Here is a 22965-nt window from a genome sequence, read left to right on the forward strand (position 1 = left end):
CTGCAAAGACAACTTGTTGTTAAGGAGAGGGATGTACCTCAGAGATACACAGGACCTGGCTCGGTGGCGTGCAGAGGGCTCTTTCTTCATATAACTGTGTTTCGGGCTGCAGCTCCTCCTTAATACAAAGCTAAAGATTATTCCCAGGAAATGTCCCACTTAAAAAATTAAGGGAATTCAATTCTCTTTTTCTTTCTATATATCATAAAATATTACATTTCATGTGCACATATTCATACCTATTCAAAAACACACACATATTTTGTTGCAACTGACAAATGAGTTCTTAATATATGAGGATCTGTGCTGTTTTGCAGTTACCTTTATCCCTAGATAGATAGATATGTAAATAGAGAGGCAGAGAGATGGAGAGAAGATAGATGGATAGCTAGATAGGGAAAGATAGGTTGATAGGTAGAAAGATAGTCAGGAAATTTACACTTGGCATCAATTTATGTAGTTTTTAATTGGATCTCTAATTACTGCTTTATGATAAAATCACATTAATAGGTTAATTTGAAGGTTTGGGGTGGGGGGCTGAGGGAAATGATACGTTTCCCAGGTCTAAGAAAAGTCCAGCTGCAGCAGAGACAGCTGCAAGCCTGCCAGGCAGGTGATGCATGGGGGCACTGCCACACACACACTCCACGACTGCAGCTCTTCTCACCAGCAACCAATGCTGATGTGTTCAAGGGAGATTCCTCTCCTGGAATGGAAGCCAGCGACTTAGGACAGTTCAGCCCATCCCACGGCCCAGCGTTGGCCCCTTCTGTTTGATGTGTAATATTCTCATTGACCATTTGAACATGTGCCTCAGTGCAAGAGCAGGAAAAAACAGGTTGGGCCCTCCAGAACTTTGAAAAGTTTCTCATTCTTGGAGAGATCGTCAGACTGTCCTTTCTGCCAGCCATGCTATCTGCATCCAAAGGAAAGGTCAAGGAGAAAAACAAATATATGTATGTATGTGTATATATATATATATATATATATATATATATATACACACATACACATATGTATATATATATGTGTATATATATACATGTATATATATATACACCCATATATATGTATATATATGTGTGTGTGTGTGTGTATATATATATAAAATATGTTTATATCCTCTTATTCTTAGTTGTGAAATTAGAGATATTTTTCAAGCCCCCAGCTGGTTTCACATGGGCTATGCAGCTGCAATTGCTTTCTTAGAAGAAATGATCCCAAGAAATTGTATCCCTTGTAAATCAAATCGTATTTTAAGTGAATGGAGTAGAACTTTCTAGTTACAGGATCTGTGGTGAATCCTTTGTAAAGTTTATTATTATTAAGTCCCTACTGGAAAAGCAGAGATCTGATTATTCTTTCATTTTCACATTGAGATTTTCCTGTATCAAGGATCAAATGGGCTCAGACTGAGCTGAAGGATCAGTAACAATAATCACGAGAGCTGCCATTTATTAAGAGGTTACCATGTGCTAAGTACTTCACACATACTAATACTCACGATCACGCTCTAAGGTGGTGTCATTTTCCCATTTTAAAGAAGAGGAATCTGAAGTTTGGAGAGGGAGCCATCAGCTAGGATGACTTCAGGGTCCAGTGTGCGGACACGGGCACTCAGCACCGTCCACAGCACAGCCGGGGACCAGCAGGGCTAAGAGCCGAGATCAGCCCTTCAACCGTTTTGCTCCAGCTGAATATCAGACCCTCAGAAGCTATCCTGTGTAGATAATTCAACAATAATTACCATTCTATTTGGAAATGCTTTTTGACAACGGTCGTCTCACCCTGTCACCGCAGATGTTGCTGTGTGGGTTTTCTGTGGAGCCCACGAGCCCCCAGCCTGGTCCTGCAGCACAAGGATTTCCCCCAGTGCCAGGTTAAGGTGGCTCTGAGGGCCCATCTCCACCCCTGGAGACCCGCAGCTTTACCTCTGCCTCGTTCTTGGAGGCCCCTCCACGCCGCGCCTCACCACTGCCTCTGCTGTCTGAGGGAGAGTGAGGGTCTGTTCTGAACAGTTGTTGGCTGCGGGCTCAGGGCCCCAGACTGCTTTGAGTTCTCGGGGGTGGGGCGGGAGGAGGAAGACCTTCCCCAGTCCATGAGCAGGTGCTGACCTTGCATCTCATGGCAGCATCGCCCTTTAGTATCTTCTTTAGCTCTGGCTTTAACCACTTCCTCCCTCAGACCTCAAACCAGTCCCTCTGGCTTGCAAGGGCTGCTGTTGAGGAACACTAACCACGCCTCTATCACGATGTTCTTGTGGACCATACCTCCCAGCATCTGAGCAAAACCATGTCTTCCTCCATCAAAGCACAAAACTTCCCATGCTGGTCAGCACAGAATCGAGGCACCTTGGAGGGACACCATTTGATCTGTCCTGTAAACAACTCTCCTTGAAGCCCAGTCTGGGTTGAATGGGAACATCTTGATGCAAATAGAGAGGGCCAAGGGGAGCAGAGTCTAGAGGACCAGTTGACTAGTCACTGTATTGGAACTAAATGTTTTAAATGATTCCTTCCAACTTTTGAATTCTGGAATTCTATGTTCTGTATTTTTTTTTTTTAGTTTCTGGGGTCCAGTGATTTTTCTCTCAGCTGGTATATATTCCATAAAAATATTAAGCAAGGAGACAGCTGTGCCCTCTCCAATAGCTACAGCTGTTCTCTGTAGCTTTTCTTGGGTGTGATAAAAATAATAATCGCGGCTATTATTATTTTCAGTTGTAAAGATTTCAAAGCCCAATCTATGAACTCAGAAACCTAGGGTTTTCTTTTCCAAAGGAGTATTACTTAACACAGGGCAGTTTTTGTCCTTCGATGGGTTATAAACTGCTGAGCTAAGTCCTCGGAGAGTGTGAAGTTTCTTTGGGGGTTTGGGGACAGATGTGATCACGTTTCCAACTTGCTTTATTTCACTGCTTGGATTGTCAGATTCCACTTAATGAAATAGCTGTATTCCTGAGAAGTTGGCTGTAAAACAAATTGTGTTAGAGAAATCACACTTCCTCCTTGATCTCCATTTTTAAAGATGCATCCCCCTGAGGAAATAATTGGCCCCAAGACTAAATATAAAGTATGCTAAACACTTGATAAACCTTTTAAAATCACATATTTAAAGAAAGTCTTCTGTTAGAACACTAGCACTGATGATATTTTTTGAAGTCAGGAAATACAAATATTTTGCTAAGAACAATTACCAAAGGTGGGACTGTCTTGGGAACAGAGCCATGTGAGTGTTAGGTAAGCAACAGAGTCCCTGATTTTTTTTTTTTTAATTGAATTCGGTCTGTATTTCTTAGCCTATTGGTCAATCAGGTTTTTTGTTTGTTTGTTTTTTAATTTATTTTTGGCTGCATTGGGTCTTTGTTGCTGCACATGGGCTTTCTTTAGTTGCAGCGAGCAGGGCTATGCTTCGTTGCCGTGCGAGGGCTTCTCATTGCGGTGGCTTCTCTTGCTGTAGAACACAGGCTCTAGGTGCGCGGCTTCAATAGTTGTGGCACGCGGGCTCAGTAGTTGTGTCTCGCGGGCTCTAGAGCGCAGGCTTAGTAGTTGTGGCACACAGGCTTAGTTCCTCCATGGCATGTGGGATCTTCCCGGGCCAGGGCTCAAACCGAAGTCCCCTGCATTGGCAGGCGGATTCTTAACCACTGCGCCACCAGGGAAGCCCTCGATCAGTTTATTAATAAGAAGTTGACAAGTTTCAAATTATGTAAACCATTTTCCTAGGTGCCTTGAGAGCCAGAGATGCCCAAGACATGGTCCCTGCTGTCAAAAAGTTTTGATTGCATGGGAAAATAAGACCAGTGCACACGGCATAAAAACGCCATTAGAAAACACTACTATAGCTGCAGGATCGGTGTGAGGGACATCAGGAGACCTGGTGTGCTGCCTCTAGCCCCATGCGTGAGCATGGCCTCCTTTAAACTTCAATTTCCCACATGAAAAATACAGGATTGACCTAAATCCCTAATTCCCAAACTTGACTGTACATAAGAATTTCCAAGTAAAATTATTAACACTCTTCATCCCAGGAGATTCTGATTTAGTAGGTATGAGTGGCATCTAAAATTCTATATTCAAACAACTATTCTAGGCAATTTTTCTGAAGTCAGCCTATGTCCTAGCTCTGTTGATCTGTTTTCTTTTTGTTTTTCTTCCAATAGTCTTTGTAAGTTCTCCATTCGAGTGACAAAGCACTGATCACTTCATAGCCAGAGCACAAATGCTATTAAAGGAAAACTTTGCTTGAATCATTAATCATTAACTCTATAAATTCAGATTTCAGTTTAGTGGTGTTTTTTTTTATTTTTCTTGTTTGTCTGTTTAAGCAGTCCCTATAGGGACCTCATTTCTGGTGATTCAGAGTTTTGTTTTATATATATATATATATACTGGTTTTCTATCTGGTTTTGCTATTTTTGCTCCTATTTGAGAAAAAAGTATATGAGGAGAAAGGTAACAATAATGACAATGCAAGCTAAAATATATAAAGCATTTTACTATATACATACTATCTTTCCAGTTTAATCAGAAAGTGTACATATAACAATGGGTAAGCAATGATTGTGCTTTTCCTGTAATTCTACATTTGGTCTGGAGAACACATGATAGTAAACTTAAGCTTCATCGGTTTTTGCAGGATGACTTAAGTGTAATCCTCTCCCTCTGGTAATATACATGTAGGTCAGTGGAGAACATACACTTTCCCCAAATCTTTTTTTTTTTTTAACTAATTTATTTATTTTTGGCTGTGTTGGGTCTTCGTTGCTGTGCGAGGGCTTTCTCCAGTTGCGGCGAGCGGGGTCCACTCTTCATCGCGGTGCGCGGGCCTCTCACTGTCGCGGCCTCTCCCGTTGCGGAGCACAGGCTCCAGACGTGCAGGCTCAGTAGTTGTGGCTCACGGGCTTAGTTGCTCCACGGCATGTGAGATCTTCCCAGACCAGGGCACGAACCCGTGTCCCCTGCATTGGCAGGCAGATTCTTAACCACTGCGCCACCAGGGAAGCCCTCCCCAAATCTTAAGCCATCTAACTTCCTTCCCTACATAAAATTGCCTGATATTAATATATTAATTAATTAATTTATTTATTTATTCACATACAGCAGCACACATGTCCCCACAAAAAACTTTCTAAGTTTTTTACCATGATTGTCCTAATATTTATGTAGTTGCATTTCAGTCTGTGACAGTAATCCGCCCCCCATCAACTTCTCCATTTGGATATTCCTATAACAAATTCATTCAAGCTTGGTTCCCGTAAGTCACACAAGAACGCGTTTGGATGATAGAATTAAACTAGACGCATAGTCTGTAGTTGGAAACAAGAACAAGAGACCAGAGAACCCTGTGTCATTTTGTTTCTTTGCTTTGATGGTGTCGTACACAGCCTCCCAGGAGATCTGAGGTCCTCCCAGTCACTGTTTTGACACTGGAGCTCAATCCAGAAACAGCTGTCCAGAGCTAATTTATTTTCTAATGCTATGGCACTGTTAATTTATAAATTACACTGGTAATTCGAGCTATTATTAATTTCAGATGGTGTAGGGCAAGCCTAATTAAAATATGACACCAATTGCCACACATATGTACCAAGGACCACCATTTAAAATTAATGGGAATATTAAGCGTGACACTGGTCTCCTCGATGCTTTGCACAGTAATTACAGCATCTAGCGGGGAATATCTGACAAATGTAGCCTCAGGTTGGGCACAAATAAACAACGACAACCTAAAAGGAATCACAAGCTCTTCATTTAAACCTCTTCTCCTTGTTTCCTGCACCCTTCCACAAATCAAGGTTGGTGCTTTTTCCCCTAAAGATGCTTAGGAAACAGTGACAATTAAGGCTCCTGTGACACGGAGAAGGTTCTCACTGGTTGGGACCATGAGGGTCTGTGGGTTGATGTTGACTGTCTTCTCCGTATCCTGGACTTTTGCACGCTGTTTTCTACTTGTCAGCACGTCCCTGGTTCTTCCAGTGAATTAATTAACTCTGACTCGCTTGCTCTAATAGACAGAGGCTATTCTTTTGCTCCCCTGAAGGTCGTAGAGGCAGGAGTGTCCCTGCACATACATGTGGGCTCCATAGGGTATGAAGACACCTGGGAAATGCTCAGGTTGGACTTAGTTCTGGACAGTGACACAGACTTACCATGACCCAGGAACCCTGGCCTCGCTGGGCAGGCAGTGGTCCTTCTGTATAAGAAAGCTGTTGTCTTGTGTGTCGTTGTCATTGCTTCTGTTATTATCTTGACAAAACATGGGGAGCTTAACAATGTCACAGAACACATACAACCATAATTTACATACCACGCACATAATTCTTTGTATTACAGTAGTTTCTTCTTCTTGTCATTTTCGTGCTTTGCATCAGCCGATACGGGTGGTGTTATGGAGGGGTTTTATCACCTGGGGGGCACTGTGCCTCTTCCCTCCCCACTCAGGTGGGGCCCCCTGGGGTTAACGTAGCCTGGCGCCCCCTGAGTCTGGGCGTCCAGGCAGATCACAGGGTGACTGGGACAAGTGTGCAGACATTAGTGTTCCAAAGTGCTCTCATGTAGCTAGTTTTCATTTGTTCCTCCAAACAGCCCTGTGAGGTGTTAGGATTATATATACATTATTCCAGGGAACATGTCTTCTGGTTTCTGGGGACAGTCTCAACTTCTGCTTGTTGTCCCAGAATAACTACTAAAAATAGCACCCATTTTCCCTATGAGATGATGCCAGGTCACAGGGTAAGGTGTGCTATCTTCATTTAACAGAGAGGCAGGCTGATCCCGGGATGCACCCGGTTATTTTGTCATCCCCTGTCTCTCCACGAGGAGGTTAACGCTCAGGGTGACTCTGGGAGGGGACAGTGACGATCCTTTTGCAGGCATTGATGTCCTGGTCTGTCCATATCAGAGGCTCAAGGCCAGACCTCAGAGAGGACGTCGGGTAGGTAGACGTTTGTTACTATTATTCATAAATCTTCAGTGGGGAGACTGAGTCTCTGGACGGGGATGTGACAGTGTGATTCGCAGCCCTGTCTTCTTGCTCTTTCCTCTCTGCCATGTTTGTAGTTAGAGGTTGGAGTCCCTGCTGTTGATTTGTGGCCAGAATCTTGGACCCAAGAGCTCCAGCAGACTGAAGTTTATAAAGTGGATTTCTGCTGATTTAATTGAGTGTCTAAATCTGAAAACAGAAATTTAATTTCATTAGTGTTTCCACTGCCTTTTGCGGCTGTGTGTGTGTGTGTGTGTGTGTAACTGCTAGTGTGGTATGATCACGATCATGGATTCGTGATCTAGGATGATGTCATCAGCTTTGCATTTCAAGGTTCAGCCTAAACGATACCTGGAGACCAGAAAGTTAATACTCACCAAAGGTGCCTAACTCAGATCCCCAGAGCCTGACTGCTTGCTGAGATTCGGGCAGGGTAAATGTCAACATTATTCAACACTTACTGAGGACCAGCAGTTCTCCAGACTCTGTGCTTAGTGCAGGTAGGAACACAAACATTTTAGCTGGTGCATCAGGGAACCAAGACAGAGCTGGCGAAGGACGAGATAAAAGAGTGGAAGGAGGGAGAGTTGGCATGGGTCCCAAGAATCTGGACTTAGAAGTGGCACAGTTCTCTGCAGACGTAACCATTGCACACTTTGTTTTCTAAGTTTGTACCTTTGGTGTTTTTTCTCCTATTCCACCACACCTTCTCCTGCAGCTGTGGGCTTTGTGAGCGAAGATGAATACTTGGAGATCCAGGGCATCACGAGGGAGCAGTCGGGGGACTATGAGTGCAGCGCCTCCAATGATGTGGCTGCCCCAGTGGTGCGGAGAGTCAAGGTCACCGTGAACTGTAAGTGGTTGCAGGAGCCCCCACCCTGCACGTGCCTGAGGCTGCTGCTGTCGTGGCCACAACAGAGAGCTGGGCCTCAGCACCGCGCCCTGGCTCGGGGTAGGAAACAGAGCAGCCTTGCGGTCCGTTTCCTGCTTTTAGGAGCGACAATTCCAAACTCTTTTAAAACATGATAATAAATTGGATCTGAAAGTGATTTCATATGATCCGAAACATGCCTTAACATTCCTGAAAGATCGTGAAGTAGCATTCAATGCATGTTATACAAGCTCATCTTTGAATCCCAATTTTTCCCATACTTTACTCATAATGTCACCAAGCTTCACACTCTCTAGACAGTCATCTCCTTCATAGGGAGCAACCAAATAAATTAAAAGCATGTGTGTGGAGAAAATATTATAATTTCTGTTCATGGTGTACTGATTTTATCTCATCCTTTTCCAATTATGTATGTTGATGGACATGGTATACATTCCTAATTGAACTATAAATAGATAAACATATATCCACATATTAGAGGGTATAGCTCATCCCTGATTTTTCTTACGTGAGGTACTGAACCCAAAAAGCTTGGAGGCCACTGGTCTGGACCCCTCCTCCCCCTTTACCATCCAAATTCTCTCTGACGTTGATGCTGCTCAACTTCCCCCCTCCCTCACGCTCTCCCCTCTCGGTTCCTCGTTATGTACCCTGACACAGTTCTCTGTGACATTCTGAAAGTTTTCCCTGCTGTGCCCAATTTCAGAAAGTCTTAGGACAGACTAGAACCCAAGAACTAAGCCAGCAGACAAGAAACCTTTCTCCTTCAAAACTTAGGTGAGGGTGGAGGTAGAGGAAGAATATCGTGTTTTGGCGATTACTCATTCTTTAATATTTTGGTTTCTGTTGCAATTCAAACCTAATTAACACAAGCAGCATGGAAACAGGTGTAACAATGATACCATTTTTGTACCCTACCACGATTATTTTTAAAGTGACATAAGATGACTTAAGGTTAATAAAGATAAACCTGAAGAGTAAGGAAATGTAAGCAAAGGGAAAACCTATATAGGACAGTAAGTGAAATCTAGGGGAAATCAGTACATAAAATTTATATGCCAAGGTGGTCAGTTGTGGGTCCAGGATTTGGCTTCCAGTTCCTGAAGCAAAGAGGGGAAACATCATTTGGTTTGAGGTTTATGTCCATAAGATAAAAGCAAATTCGTTGCTTGGGAGAAACACTGCTTTTTCTGGTACTGAGACTCGAAAAATAACTTCACGTTAAGGTCTCCACAAATAGAGCACAATGACATCACATGCAATATTTCTGCAATAAACAGAAGGGCGAGTTGGTTGTGGCTGTTTCTCACTATGCATTTCAGTGCAACTGTCGGCATTGTCAAGGGCAGTTTGACAAAGCCTTGGAATGAATGCAGGCCGCGTACTTAGGTCTAGTCGGTCTGGCTGGATTCAGGGGTCCAGTGTAGAACACCTCCAAGAGTGACGGATCTGTGTATCCTTCAGGCAATTCTCCATGAGTATTATTTCTTGCAACTGAGCTTTTGATGGAAATTGAATAGTTCAAGGTTATATACTCTGGCAAGAACCTGGTGTGCAGACAGTCTACAGGGCTGATTAAAGGTGCTGACTGTCAACCCACGGGGTAGAGGGTCCATGGGGGGGCTACATCCTATGAAAGTTGAAAAGTTTAAACAGGAAGTATGCCTGAATACCTGGTCATTCCACCTCTGTCCAGAGGGGAGCAGAAGCAGTACATGTGAGCTTTTCCTTAGAACAATATGGGATGGTTTCATTCTCTGGCACATGGTGGAGACCAGAGGTAGAGCAGGGCATGACAAACACAGTCAGTGACTGCGGCATTTGAGCTGCTATGGGATGTCTTCTCTCTGCAGATCCTCCATATATTTCAGAAGCTAAGGGGACAGGTGTCCCCGTGGGACAGACGGGGACGCTGCAGTGTGAAGCCTCTGCGGTTCCCTCGGCAGAATTCCAGTGGTACAAGGATGACAAAAGGTAAGGCTCCCTCCCCCTCCTCCCCACAAGAAGAAGAAAGCTCTTCCAGGTTCCTGCCTGATTCCACAGGGACGCAAATGGATTCCTGCCAAGTCCTCTCCTGAACTCCTCCTACCTATGAGGGAGAAACAATACACAAACAAGTGTTTTCTTGATATTAATTAACTTCAGCTATGTTTGCGATGTTGCCATGCAGAACTGGCACTCGCCCACCAACAAACCTGAGAAAAACTATTTTTTAAGGGAAGCAAAATCTCAAAGGAAAGGCCACTAGGAGCCTGTGAGTTTTTTATAGGCCTAGAAAATAATGTGTTCTGCCTGCAGCTATTTTTAACACATTCTCAGGCTCGCATTAAGGCGTCAGGAAGGAATGCTCCAGGGCACTAAGTTAGCTGTGTCTGAGGACTCCGGTCCAGTTCCAGCCACTCTCAGGGGTGGTGCATGAAAGCATCCGTGACCCGAGTTAGCCTCCCTTTGTGCCTGGCTTGTACTTTCACTGCAGGAGAAAAGAGAGGGGCCTCTCCCATCCCCTCCTATTGTTGCAGCCGCCATCAGGATGTTTGTCATGATCACTGAAGATTGTCACCATGAGGAGTTAGCAAACGGCACGTTAGCACAGGGTTCAGTGGCTCCGGGGACCAGGCAACATGCGATTACTGTTATCAAAGAGCTATTTTCAGGTGGATGAACGGCAAATACATGTGCAAGAGCTGTCCATGGTCAGAACACATTCGTAACAATGGGGAGGGGGGCGATACAAAAAGGTCCTGAGGTGTATGTGGGGTAGAAGAGGAGGACAGAGTGACAGAGGCTGAGAAGCTGAGGGAAAAAAGCAACAAAAAGGGGAACTTTGGGAAGGAGAGCAGGTGAGCAATTCCAGGCCAGGACTCATGCCGGGAGAGACCCAGCTGCTGCCTACACGTCTCAGAACATCTCCAGTGCCTTGGGATTCTTTCCTGAAGAGACCAGGAAGTGTTCATAGCAGCGCTGCATACAATAGCCAAGACATGGAAGCAACCTAAGTGTCCATCCACAGGCGAATGGATAAAGAAGATGTGGTACATACATACAATGGAAGACTACTCAGACATCAAAAAGAATGAAATAATGCCATTTGCAGCAATGTGGATGCAGCTAGAGATTATCATAGCAAGTGAAGTAAGTCAGACAGAGACAAATACCATATGATACCTCTTGTATGTGGAGTCTAAAAAAATGACACAAATGAACTTATCTACAAAACAGAAATAGACCCCCAGACATAGAAAACAAACTTATGGTTACCAAAGAGGGAAGGGGTGAGGGATAAATTAGGAGTCTGGGATTAACAGATACACACTAGTATATATAAAATAGATAACCAACAAGGACCTCCTGTATAGCACAGGGAACTATACTCAATATTTTGTAATAACCTATAAAGGAAAAGAATCTGAAGAAGAATATATGTATATAAATGTATAACTGAATCGCTTTGCTGTACACCTGAAACTAATGTAACATTGTAAATCAACTATACTTCAATAAAAAATAAGTTTAAAAAAAGGGGCCGGACACCAAGAGCTCCTCCAGTCTCTGCATCAACCCCTGACTTTGCTTAGAACCAAGAGTTGCTTAGTCAGAGGACCCATTGTGTATCATCATATTCCTTCCAAGTGAGAAGCAGAACTTTTTCATTTTTAGGTACCAATTCTGGCAGCAACTTAGGTGCATTGTATGTGTCTAGCCCTTTTTTTTTTTTTTTTTTTGCGGTACGTGGGCCTCTCACCGCTGTGGCCTCTCCCGTTGCGGAGCACAGGCTCCGGACGCGCAGGCTCAGCGGCCATGGCTCACGGGCCCAGCCGCTCCGCGGCCTGTGGGATCTTCCCAGACCGGGGCACGAACCTGCGTCCCCTGCGCGGACTCTCAACCACTGCGCCATCAGGGAAGCCCTGTCTAGCCCATTTTGTACATGGAAGTACTGAGACAGAATGAGGAAAAGCAAACTCAGGGAGAGATAAGAAGTAGCTGGCTTTCCTCCTTTTGTCCAAGAATTCAGAATCGAGCAGAAGGGAATAGTATTTTCCCAATAAATAAACATGGGTATCTTTCTTTGAAATCCTGCTTCCTCTTTCTTCCTTTTTATCCTTTCCTTTACTAAGAACAAAAGTGAGACGTGAAGGTCCAGTATCAGAAAACAAAACAAAACAAAAATCTATTGAGCTCCAGGGTAAATTCCTGAACCTTCCATGGCCCGGGCCTTCATGAAAATTAATCAGCCACATCCTGTTTCTCTAATTCTCTGTGGGACGAAAATGTGAGCAAAATGTAGAAGAAAGAAAATCTTAAAATACGTGGAGGAAAGGAGATTAGCCTTTAGGCAAATATGGCCAAAGGTGGGCGTAGGAAGAGAGAGCTTGCTGCTGCGTCACGGAGAGGGGGGCTGCAGGCTTCACCCAGGAGGAAAGAGCCTGGCAGCATCACCGTGGTGGGGAGCGGCTTTCAGAGCCCCTGGCTCAGGCACCTCTGAGTCCTCCTCTGTCTGAGTCCTCGTGGCAGCTCCTTTTCTCTCCTGTAGTAGATTCCGCTCGGTCTCCCATTTGCTGCTCGTGTATTTATTCCCCTGTGTAAATGGGAGGGGAATGGGAGACCATTGAATGCAGTTGTCTGTCCTCCTGGCACCCAGCTCTAGAAGAGCATCTCTGCCTCTGAAGTCTTGTCACTGCCTGACCTTCCTGGGCCACTCGCAGGTCACCTCCTCCAGGCAGGTCTCCCAGGGCGGATTGCACCTGCCTGGGGGAAGACAGCTCTAACCTAGCTCACATTCCTGGTGAGCTGAGGGGATTTCTGAGGCAAATCAAAGGAGTCTATGTGATGGGGGCAGGCAGTTTTCTCAGAATTCAGGGTAGAAATCTGTCTTGACTGTGTACTAGCCACTCGACACCTGCCACCACCGTGTGTGCCATCGATCAGAGGGAGAGGGAAGGGAACCCTGTCGTTAATAAAGACCACTCATCCACAGGACTCCAGCCATTGAAAAGCATTAAGAAGCTGAAGCCTGGTAGTGATGCCGAATCCGGCCTCTGCACCCCAACACTGAAGTACGTCTCAGAGACAGAATTTGGGGTGAAGTAGAAAAGAATAGCTTTATTGCTTTGCCAGGCAGAGGGGGCCACAGCGGGCTAATGCCCTCAGAACTGTGTGTCCCGACCTGGAGGGGTCGTGAGGAGTTTTATAGTGATGGTTCAGAGAGGGCGTGATCAGCTGGTGGACATTCTTCTGACTGGTTGGTGGGGAGCTAAGCGGGAGTCGGCATCACCAACCTTTTGGTTCCATCTGGTCTGGGGTCTACATGCTTGTGGGCAACACACAGGGGGTTTCGGTATCTGCAAAACAGCTGATGTGCACCCCTTGAGGGGGAACGAGGACCCTGCCCCAGGGCCGCACTATTGTGTATTGGCTACTCCTCCCTTGTCTCTGCATGCCCCTCCCTTCCCTGATTAGCATCTGTTTGAACCTGCCCCTGGGAACTCAGGGAAGGTCATGGAGGCTGACTGAAGTGTATTTCCTACAAACAAGCAACAGGGGACACAGAAAGGCTTTTGTGCCCAGGAGCACCACCGGGTCCTGCTTGGTTTCGGCAGTGGTATGGGATGAGGAGGTGTGTGACCACACGGAGGGTCATCCCAGAAGCTGCAAGGCGCTGCTGGGTACCGCTGGCCGCCCTCCTCTGCTTTTAGCTAAAGACATTTCCGAGCTCTCAGGCCGCACCTGCTCTGGGTAAGTGTCTCTGCCCACTGCAGAGCTGAAATCTAGTTCACAGCTTGCTTCTGATGTGAAGGCTTCCTCCCCAGCCCAGGGATGGCATCAGAATGGCAAATGGGATCAATATGCTTGGCGAGCTCAGAGAAGCCTCCTGGCAGGTGGGCTTCAGAGCCTTCTCTGCACAGCACCCCCTGGAGGACCAGCATCTACGGAACATGCTGGAAATAGAACAGTGGTGTCTGGCCGCACAGCCGGACACCTCATTCGGTTTGGACTGTGCTCACGTTTTAATGAAGCCCCTGGACTCAGGCCGGTTCACTGCCCCTAACTTAGGAGAGACAAAGGCTCACAGATGAAAATCTACGGAATGGAAAGCAAGGCAAGTTCCTTCAACCCCACTCTGACTTCCCTGGAGACAGACGTTGGGTTGGGACTGAGGCCAAAATCCTGCTCTTCTCATCATGGTGGTCGTAAGCCTTGGCGAAGGAGAGAGCCATCCTGTCCTCCTACAGAGACGACAGCACCTTCAGATTGTGACAAAACAGCTGACATCTCTGCCAAAAACGTCCTGTGGCCCAGGGACAGGCGGGAGTTTGCAGTGTCTGACTCCACAGAAATGTATTATTTCAAATAACATTTTATGGTTTACAAAGCATTTTCTCATCATTGTCCTGCTGGGCTTTACTTTCTGTTTCTGCCTTGAATATTGTCTCTCGGTTTGACGACTCCGATACCAGCCATTTGCCCCAATTTGTGTCCCACAGGCCTGTCCCCATACGCGATCATCTTGCCGTACTTTACTGTCTACGCGTCCTGCCCCAGCCTGGCCCTACGCAGGCAGCTGACGCTGTGACCAGTTCCCTGAGATCCTCCATTCAGAAGGATGATTTTCCCCACTAGTATTTCTGTTTCCTGTAGCACAGACTCAGCTTCTGGGCAGGGAAGTCAAATTATTGCAGGGGAAGTAAAAGGTTGGCTTAAAGCCCATTTTCCGAAATAGGGCATTCCAGAGTTTGAAAAGAAGAGAGCTGGTCTCGTAATTTCCATGTAGACATGTAAGTTCAGTAGGAATTGCTACTAACAGCCTCCAAAGATGGAGGATGTGGCCCTACCAACCTCTAACGCACGCAGTTTTCTCCTTTCCCTCTCTGTCTGCCCTGTAATGGTGTCTGTGCCTGGCTGTCCTTCCCACTGACTCTCTGTGGCTTTTAGTTAGTGGCCCCGACTGTCGGTACGAGCCCTTGTGGCACACTGGACTCCATGATGGGGTGAAACAGCTCGGGGAGACAGTCCTGGCCACGTAGGGCCTCATTCTCAGGCATCTGTAATCTCTTCCAGGCTGAGTTGCTATAATACTCTGGACGGCTCACCACTCCCAGGCCCTTCGGAGTCCCCTAACGTAAAAACGATCCCCGATTCTTTAATCCTAATCACAGCCCCAAATAAGGTATTATCTGTAGAATGCCTCAAGTTCTTAAGGGATAATTTTATCACTCAGGTGCTTGGAAAAACATTGTTCTTTCAAACCCCTCAGGTTTTCCTCCTCTTTGAAGACCGAGTTTTTCATTTTTCCGGTTGTCATCATCACCACCATCAACATCAATTATGTCCACAATTCCGAGCACCTACCGCACGAATCCTGTTGGGCTGAGCGCACACAGCTGGCACGTTATATTTGTTCAAGGCACCTGCCTTCAGAGAACTTCACTCTCTTCATAGGGAGATGGATATCTGCATTGTGCCAGGGAACGTCTCCAGGCACACACCTAAAACAGAGAAATGCAATTATACGTGTGATTGGGGCCAACTTGTTGTGTAGTTGAATGCAAAAAAAAAATAAGTGATTATAGTGATGACAGAAAGGGGGCAGAGGGAAGGTCATTAATTCCAGAGTCTCTCTTCTTCCTTATGAGAGAAAAAAAAAAAAAAAATATATATATATATATATAAAACCATCTCCTTTTTCTCTTTTTGGTCTGTCTTTTGTTTGTCTCAGGCTGGTTGAAGGAAAGAAGGGGGTCAAAGTGGAAAACAGACCTTTCCTCTCCAAACTCATCTTCCTCAACGTCTCTGAACATGACTACGGGAACTACACGTGTGTGGCCTCCAACAAGCTGGGCCACACCAATGCCAGCATCACACTGTTCGGTGAGACGGAAGCCCAGGCTGGGCAACGAAAGAGGGAGGGGCGTGTGGAAGAGGGGGGCAGGAGGGAAGGGCAGCGGGGGCGTGGAAGAGAGTCAGGGGTAGTTAGGCAGGGGTGGGTGAGAAGGGCAAAAAAGGAAGAAGGAGGGGGAGAGAGAGAGAGAGAGAGAGAGGGAAACAGCACACGTATGAAAGTAGACACCAGGTGTCATTCTATACTAGGAAGAATCCTGATATCAGAGAAAAGGATTTGAGGATGCTGAAGTGACGTTGCATTTTTCCCGTCTGTATCTTCTGAACTGACTGGTTATTACAGTTGGGTCTAATAGTCAAGAGCCCAGAGAGGAGCATGCACTATTTCCATGCTCGTTCCCTGGATGAGTGTGAAATGTTACCATTTCTGAAACTTTTTCTGGCCATTGGGACGTAAGAGAAACTGCATTGTATTTATAAAAGTAGAACCATGGGCCTTGGGATCCTGAATGCTATTAGTGCTAGAGGAAGAATTAACATAGAAAATGAGTGTTTCCCGAGTTCTCCATTTGTGTCCAAGGGTGTTGTCTGAAGGGATCTGTCCCAACCAAGCCCCCATCCGGACAGAAGTCCCATAATCATTCATGGGTTAATTCATTCAGTCGCTATTTATTGAGGACTGATGTGTGCAAGGCAAACTGCTGTGCCTTCATTACGTATCCGGCAACTGTACTGGCGCCAGAAACAAGGAAAGGAAGCAAGTAAACAAGCTGCCTCTTAGACCCCGATGTCTCGCACTTCTGTGGGTAGAACAGCTACACAGAAGTGAGTCTGGATGCCCGAGCCTCATCCGGCATCTGTGATGGGTTCCATCCCTGGGTAGAGGCAGATTCTCCCCACAGCCCACAGGGTTAATCTCTGGTTGCTTTGGGGGCAAATCCCTCCAGGCCCCAACAAGTTCAGTTAGCTTGGAATTTTTCGAGTCTGGTCCCACGTCCACCATGTTAACAAGCACTCTTGAATGTTACAGGGAGGGAAAGGTGAGGAAGTTAGCAGAAAATTGGCAGGAACCTAAATCCTTTTTATTCTGAAGACCCGCAGATAATTCCAGAGCTTCAAGTAGCGCCCCTCCCCCTGCCCTGCCAAATCCTCTCCATGGCGCAGTGGACCCAGCCTGCCCTGATAGCCCACCTGTGCTGCTCCACTGTCCCATCTCGATTTCCAAATCACATTCCATCCCCCTTATAAAGCCCAGCTTTATCCAGGAGGGCTGGGAAGGGGAAGCCTTGATCCCAGAGCCGCAGACCCGCATGGGCAGAGCTGTGATTAGAGTGACTGACGTGTCTCACGCCTCCCACACAGGGCCAGTCATCATGGCCCCTCACGTTTGTCAGCCTTTTGGCTTTTGGGCAGGTGTCTGTCTGCATGAACAGAAGGACCATGGTTAGGAAGGGGCAGCCCCCTCCTTCCCTTGCCTTGCAGATCCAAGGTTCCCCCTGAGTTCCCTGCTCTCCACGCATAGCCTTCCTCGTTCCTATAAACAATCTCCCTCCTCCTTTGACCTCTTTGCTCTTCCAAATCAGATGCATGAAATGGTTTTGCAATTGGCTTTATCACTGCTAATTCCCCGGCCTCTTCCCCTTAAGCCATCTAAGATGAGAAGAGAGAGAAGAAGCAAACTTTAAGAGTGAAATCCTGGCATTTGTGACAAGCAATGCAGTGAAGCATGTGCCATAAATCTGCTCCTTTCCGCAGACCCGTGTCTGGCAGTTAAAACCTCTGCCCGCATCCCCACCGGTCTGTCAGCATTCATGTCACCCTGTGTATCATTTGGGACAGTCCTACAGTTGCCAGCTTTCTGGAGTACAGGGGGCTCTCTAAAAACATGTGTTAAAAACTGATAGTATGGATTCAGATAAGTGTAGAAAGCCTGGGTCCAACAAAGATGAACGGGGCCCATGTGGGGATGTTCTTTAACACGGGAGGTCTCAGAGCCTTTACGCACTAAATCTCTAAGAGGGAGAAAAAGTTTGGAGCATTTTTCCAAATTTAATCAAACAGAAACCAAGTTTTTAGCCTCATTTGAGAGAGCGTTTCTGAGGAGCCCATCACAGCAATGCCGCCTGGGTGACGTAGTACCACGAGGCTATGAAATCCCGCTAATGGGCAAGGTGGGCGTTTCCACCGCATCAGCTCTGCTGTGGCTGGTCCACAGAGCGTGGCCCCTAAACTATTGCCACCCACTATCACTAAGACCTCTTAACAAATATAAATGTATTAGGGAGTTTCCCATGTCGTTTCCTATTATCAGAAGACTCGGCTCAGAGCCATCAAGCCGACTTGAGCAGGCTGGAAAGCAGCGTTTACTTTATGCGAATATACTTTGTGATGAAGCTCATTCTCCTGTAGCATCAGAGAGCTGGCTAAATTAGCATCATTTTGCCACCAACCTGCACATAAGCTGTACACATGACCTGACGTTGAAAAGTGAGGGATGCTGGTGCTGGGAGATTGCCATCAGGGTCCGTATCTTTGAGGTACTTAAGCCAAATAGGGCAGGGGTGGTCTTTCCTATCAAGAACCAGTAGGGTTCTGAGCACCTTGTCCCTAAGGTTCCAGAGGCTGCAGGGGACCAGGAGAGTTTAGCCCCTGTGATCCTGAATCACAGAGGTTCCTGGGAGGACCTTGCTCCTGCCATGGTGCTACGAGGACCAGAAATTCCTGAACTAGGTCTTCCAAAGTGAAACAGTGTGGGTGTGGATGTGACACAAATCTCATCTGGAAAGGGACTTTGGTCCTGTGTTAACCACATCAGCACCCCAGCTCAGCATGCAGAGAGTCCGTGCTCCCTGCGCTGGGGTGCGTACGCATGGCCAGCCCCTCACCTTCCGACCACGGCATCCTGTGTGCATGCACCCCACCTTTCAGCGTTCCTCATGCTGCATCTTGTCCTACCACCTCTGGTTTTTGTGTCTTCTTTTGTTTCTCCATCCCTCCAGAAATGTGTGTGAAAGACAGTATACAAACTATATATGGCCAATATATAGCTACTGTATATAATATATGTGTTTGTTTTCATTTTTCTCTCCTGTATATCCCCACCTGCTTTAGAGCTAAGTGAGCCTACAAGCTCAACTTTGTTACAAGGTCAGTATCCCACCCACCCCTGCTGTCTGGGTTCTCTCCTCCCCGCTTTCTCCCAGACCCCCCTCCCCACCCCCTGCCGTGCATCACCCAAGGCTCCTGTCTGTATAGGTGCTTAGTGAATGGCAGCAGAAGCTAAGGAGGTTACTGGGAGCCGATGAAACTCCAAGGATAGCCCCCTTTTCTCCACTCACCTTGCCCACCTCCCCAGAAGGGCTAGGAGGGGAGAGGAAAGGAAAAGGCACTAACTTCTCAAAGCCCGGAGATCTGATGGAGGCAAAAGGCTGAACCAACAGGCAGAGAAGTCCACCCACTGAGCAGTTTTCATAACAAGAGTCCCGTTGACAGCCCAGCCATAGAAGCGAACATCCTGTGCAGGGAGATTCGGATGGTCCTGAAGCTGCAGCAGCAGATTCACGGGGAGGGTCTCCGGGAAAGAAAGGTGGGCAGGCGTACCTGCGGGATCCTCGGCAGCAGTGACCTGGAGCGGGCGCCACTGAGCCCTAGGCCAGAGCCCAACTTCTGGGTGTTCTTTGCGCTTGGGTAGCTCAGGAAACATCGTTCAGGCTCAATTTCCTCTTCTGTGACATAGAACTGATCTGCCTTATCTATCTGAGAGCTGTTCCAGCCTTCAACTGAGAGCATGTATTAAAAAGGCTTTGAAAATTGTCAGGTGCACGTTAGATTGTTGGAGTCCAGTCTCCGGATACAGGGACCTCCCCCTGTCACGACACAGGGATTCATGAACTCATTTCTCAAGCCCTCTCCCCATCCCCTTTCCACCTCTTCTACTCCAAGTCCTCCCCCCATAGGACACCTGCATCTCTCACCTCTTTTTACTCAGCCCTTCACATCTTCGCAAGCTCCCTAGCCTAGCAAAAGTGATTCATTTAGACTGTGACTAAACATTTGGGCAGGAGTGGGCCCAGGCTGAGTGGTAGAATCAAACACATGCTGTGTGTGCTGTTTATGTTTTCCTCCTAAGGACTGTGCAGACCCTCAGAGAGCCCCACAGGAAGGCAGCTGTGACAACAATGGCGGGCATGTCTTTTCCCACCTTCCACCTACCCCCCGATCCTTCTCATCCCACCTGTTCATCCATTCGCGTTGCACAAACAGTCATCGGATGATGGCGTTAGACTTGGAAGGCGGGGGAGGGGATGGAAGAAAATGAATTATATGGGAAGCTGTTTGACATATGAGGAAGAATGCTTTTATCGTGAAATGATTCAGGGATGCATTATTCACCTTAGTGATGTAGGGCACCCTGGTGATAGACAGCAAAGGGGAAAATGAAACAAAGAAATAGAAAAAAAGTGAGGTCAATGGAAGTGTCCAGGTTCAACTTGATCCAACTTACGTTTATCGAACCCCTGGGCGAGGCATATCCGCAGATCTCAAAGAGCGTTAGAAAAGTAGCTAAGGGCATAAATGGTAAAAGGGACGTGTGAGAGACAGGACGTAAAGCAGAACATGCTTCACAAGGGACTCTGAGAAGTGACGCAGCTCATTCTGATCACTGAGGTCTTTACTCTCAGAGGGAAAGTGACTTAAAACGGAGTGGTCGGTAAGGAGTTAGAATTCCACCGAAGGTGCCCTCAAGGGTTGGAGGGGGCACATCCCACGCTAAAGCCAACAGTAACAAAACTGATCGGAAACAAACAAATCACTACCTGATACTGAGCATGGGACCAGGAGCAGAGGATCCACCTGCTGACGCAGAGCTGAGCTTTCTCACCTGCTCTGCTGGCCACTGAGTCTGGGGCAGGGTCTGCAGGCCAGCTGTCTACTCTGATTCTACTATGCTCCCACCCTTCACCTTCTTGTTGGGTGCAGGGCAATGGGTCCAAGCCAGAAGCTGCAGTTGGTAGAAACCTGGGACATTCCAAGACTTGGATTAGTGTGGTCCTCCGTGTAGCTGTTGGACTCTTGTACAGCTCAGGAGTATTTTAGAGAAAACAGATCTCGCTCCTGGGATATTTCTCTCATTCATCTCTCTCTCTCTCTCTCTCTCTCTCTGTGTGTGTGTGTGTGTGTGTGTGTGTGTGTGTGTGTGCGCGCGCGTGCGTGTGTGTTGTTGTTTTTTCCTCCTCCTTTTCTAGCGTCACATAGAATAGAGAGCTACCTCTTTTCTCAGGGAAATACTCCCAGGTTATGCTCCCCTCACCTCCAGTGGATTTCCAGGGACAAGGAACGCTTGGCTTTAAAAGACATTCCAAGCTATTTTGCTACTTAATATCCGGATGGTCTAGAAAGATTCATATAAGAGAATTTCACTCCTTCTCAGCATTTTCTGCCACCCTTGAAGTATTTCTCTGCTCCCTTTTTGCAAACACAACAGATTGCATGCCCCCCTCTCATTTTAATATCTGGCGGTGCAGGACGCTTGCCGTGATAACTAAGGACTCGGATACACCGCCATCCCTCACTCCCTACCTCACAGGCATATGTGCCAGGGGCACACTGCATACTCAGCGGCTCGGTGGCTGTTCATTTCCCATCCTCAGGTCCTTTGTCTTTTATCTCCTGGGCAAGGAGTCAGATTTAATGGTATCAGTGGGCTGGGAAAGGTTGGCTGATTAATGCCTGCGAACCTTGCAGTGACCATCAAATCATCTTATTAAAGAAGGCGGAAGTAAGTCAACTCTGTGCATCGGAAGGAAACAATTGCAGTGGCAGAGATGATCTGTTTTTCCCTACAGAGGATGAAAGATAGTTAATTAAGGGCAGCCACCCAGCAGTGAGCATTTCTATGGCACGTGTGTCTAAATACAGAAGGTACCAAAAAAGATCCCTTCACGCTGTTTCTGGAAGGTTTATTTGTCCTGTATAACCATCCTGGTGTGAAACCAGCCCTGCCCCATCCATTAGAATCAGACAGCACCCCTTTGCCCACCTAGGTACTTGGATTCAGCTGGGCTTGGTGACAGAAAGATCACTTCATGGCTTGACCAGAGATATTAACTTGGAGGCTTAAAGGGAGCAGTTCTTTTTTTGTTGTTTTTATGTTATTTTTCTTTCATTTTTTCTTTCTTTCTTTCCCACTCTACCTGGCTTCACCTTAATACATCAACAAAAAGATCACACATTTCAGGCTAGCTCTTGGTGAGAAAAATACATGCTAGATTTGAAGGATTGTTGTTTTTGTCGATAGCCAAGGGTTAACACAAAGCCTTGAGCTCAGGGCTCGTACACGCTTGGAGGTTCGAAGAGGCTCATACTCCCGGAAGCTGTGCCCAGTGGTGTTAGCACCTCGTGATGATAAACATGATGTAGAAACAGTTTCTACATCTCTTCTTAGAACCAAATCACAGGGAGTGGGCTGGAGCTCAGCAGGAGGTCTCCAGTAAATATAAAGAATGCCTTGGTTACTTTCCCTCCTCACTGTGGTGAGACACATGAGTGGCAGAGGGGTTGAAACATTGCCACCAGGAAAAGCCCAAGGTTAAGTTCTAGGAAAGTCCAGAATGAGTGTCAAATAGCCCTTTACCCATGTGGACACCAAGGCATGATGACCTTGGAGATTCACCGGGAAAGGATCTGGATGGAACAACTAAGATGGAGCTGTTTTCAGATCTTTGCCCTCACGGAAGACCACTCCTGGCTCCAGAGCACCGCAGGAGCGTGTGCTTTCACTGTGCGCCTCTTGCAGATAGTTCCAACAAGCCAGACTGCCAGGTAGAACCCCTCCCTGCGTGCTCCCTCCCACAGAGCCCATCACTCTGTGGGCTGCCCTCCCTCACACGTGCCCTACTTTGCACCGCTTGTGGTTTGGGGATGAAAGGCCGTGATGCCTTTATGCCTCCAAGCATCTCTCTGCAGACTGTCCTCCTTCCTTCCAGTCACCCTCTGTCCTGGTACAGGGAGGCTCAAGACAGTGGGGCCCGAATGAGACAATTCATGAAAACAGCCCCTGGTTAGCTACTAGGCTGGGGTTGAGGGCCCAGTAATCTCTCCAGGGGACTGTCCTTGCTAAATGCGCAGCAGACAGCGTGGACCGGCACTCCTGGCTTTTCTCTACCCCCCTGACTGTGCATCAGATCTCCTCTGAGTCACCCCTTTGATCCTTGAGCGTAGATCCGCCCACGGAGTGGCTTCTCAGGGTTGCT

At 46.9% G+C, this 22965-nt stretch overlaps 1 protein-coding gene across 3 annotated transcripts in view; it reads left to right on the top strand.

Moving 5' to 3' along the window:
• NTM (neurotrimin) overlaps positions 1-22965 on the top strand; it is a 397081-nt gene that overhangs the window by 367477 nt on the left and 6639 nt on the right. For 2 of the 3 annotated variants that reach the window (XM_022556280.2, XM_022556281.2), the window contains exons 4-6: positions 7703-7837; positions 9730-9850; positions 15591-15742. In XM_022556280.2, the coding sequence (XP_022411988.2) occupies positions 7703-7837; positions 9730-9850; positions 15591-15742 (408 nt within the window). Of the gene's footprint in view, positions 1-7702; positions 7838-9729; positions 9851-15590; positions 15743-18823; positions 18860-22965 lie in introns of all 3 variants that reach the window. The other variant, XM_022556277.3, reaches the window with a different exon arrangement.

The sequence above is a fragment of the Delphinapterus leucas genome, chromosome 7 (genome assembly GCF_059928025.1).
Source record: "Delphinapterus leucas isolate spDelLeu-1000000601 "Yukka" chromosome 7, BTC_Dleu_Yukka2, whole genome shotgun sequence".
Lineage (NCBI taxonomy): Eukaryota > Metazoa > Chordata > Mammalia > Artiodactyla > Monodontidae > Delphinapterus > Delphinapterus leucas.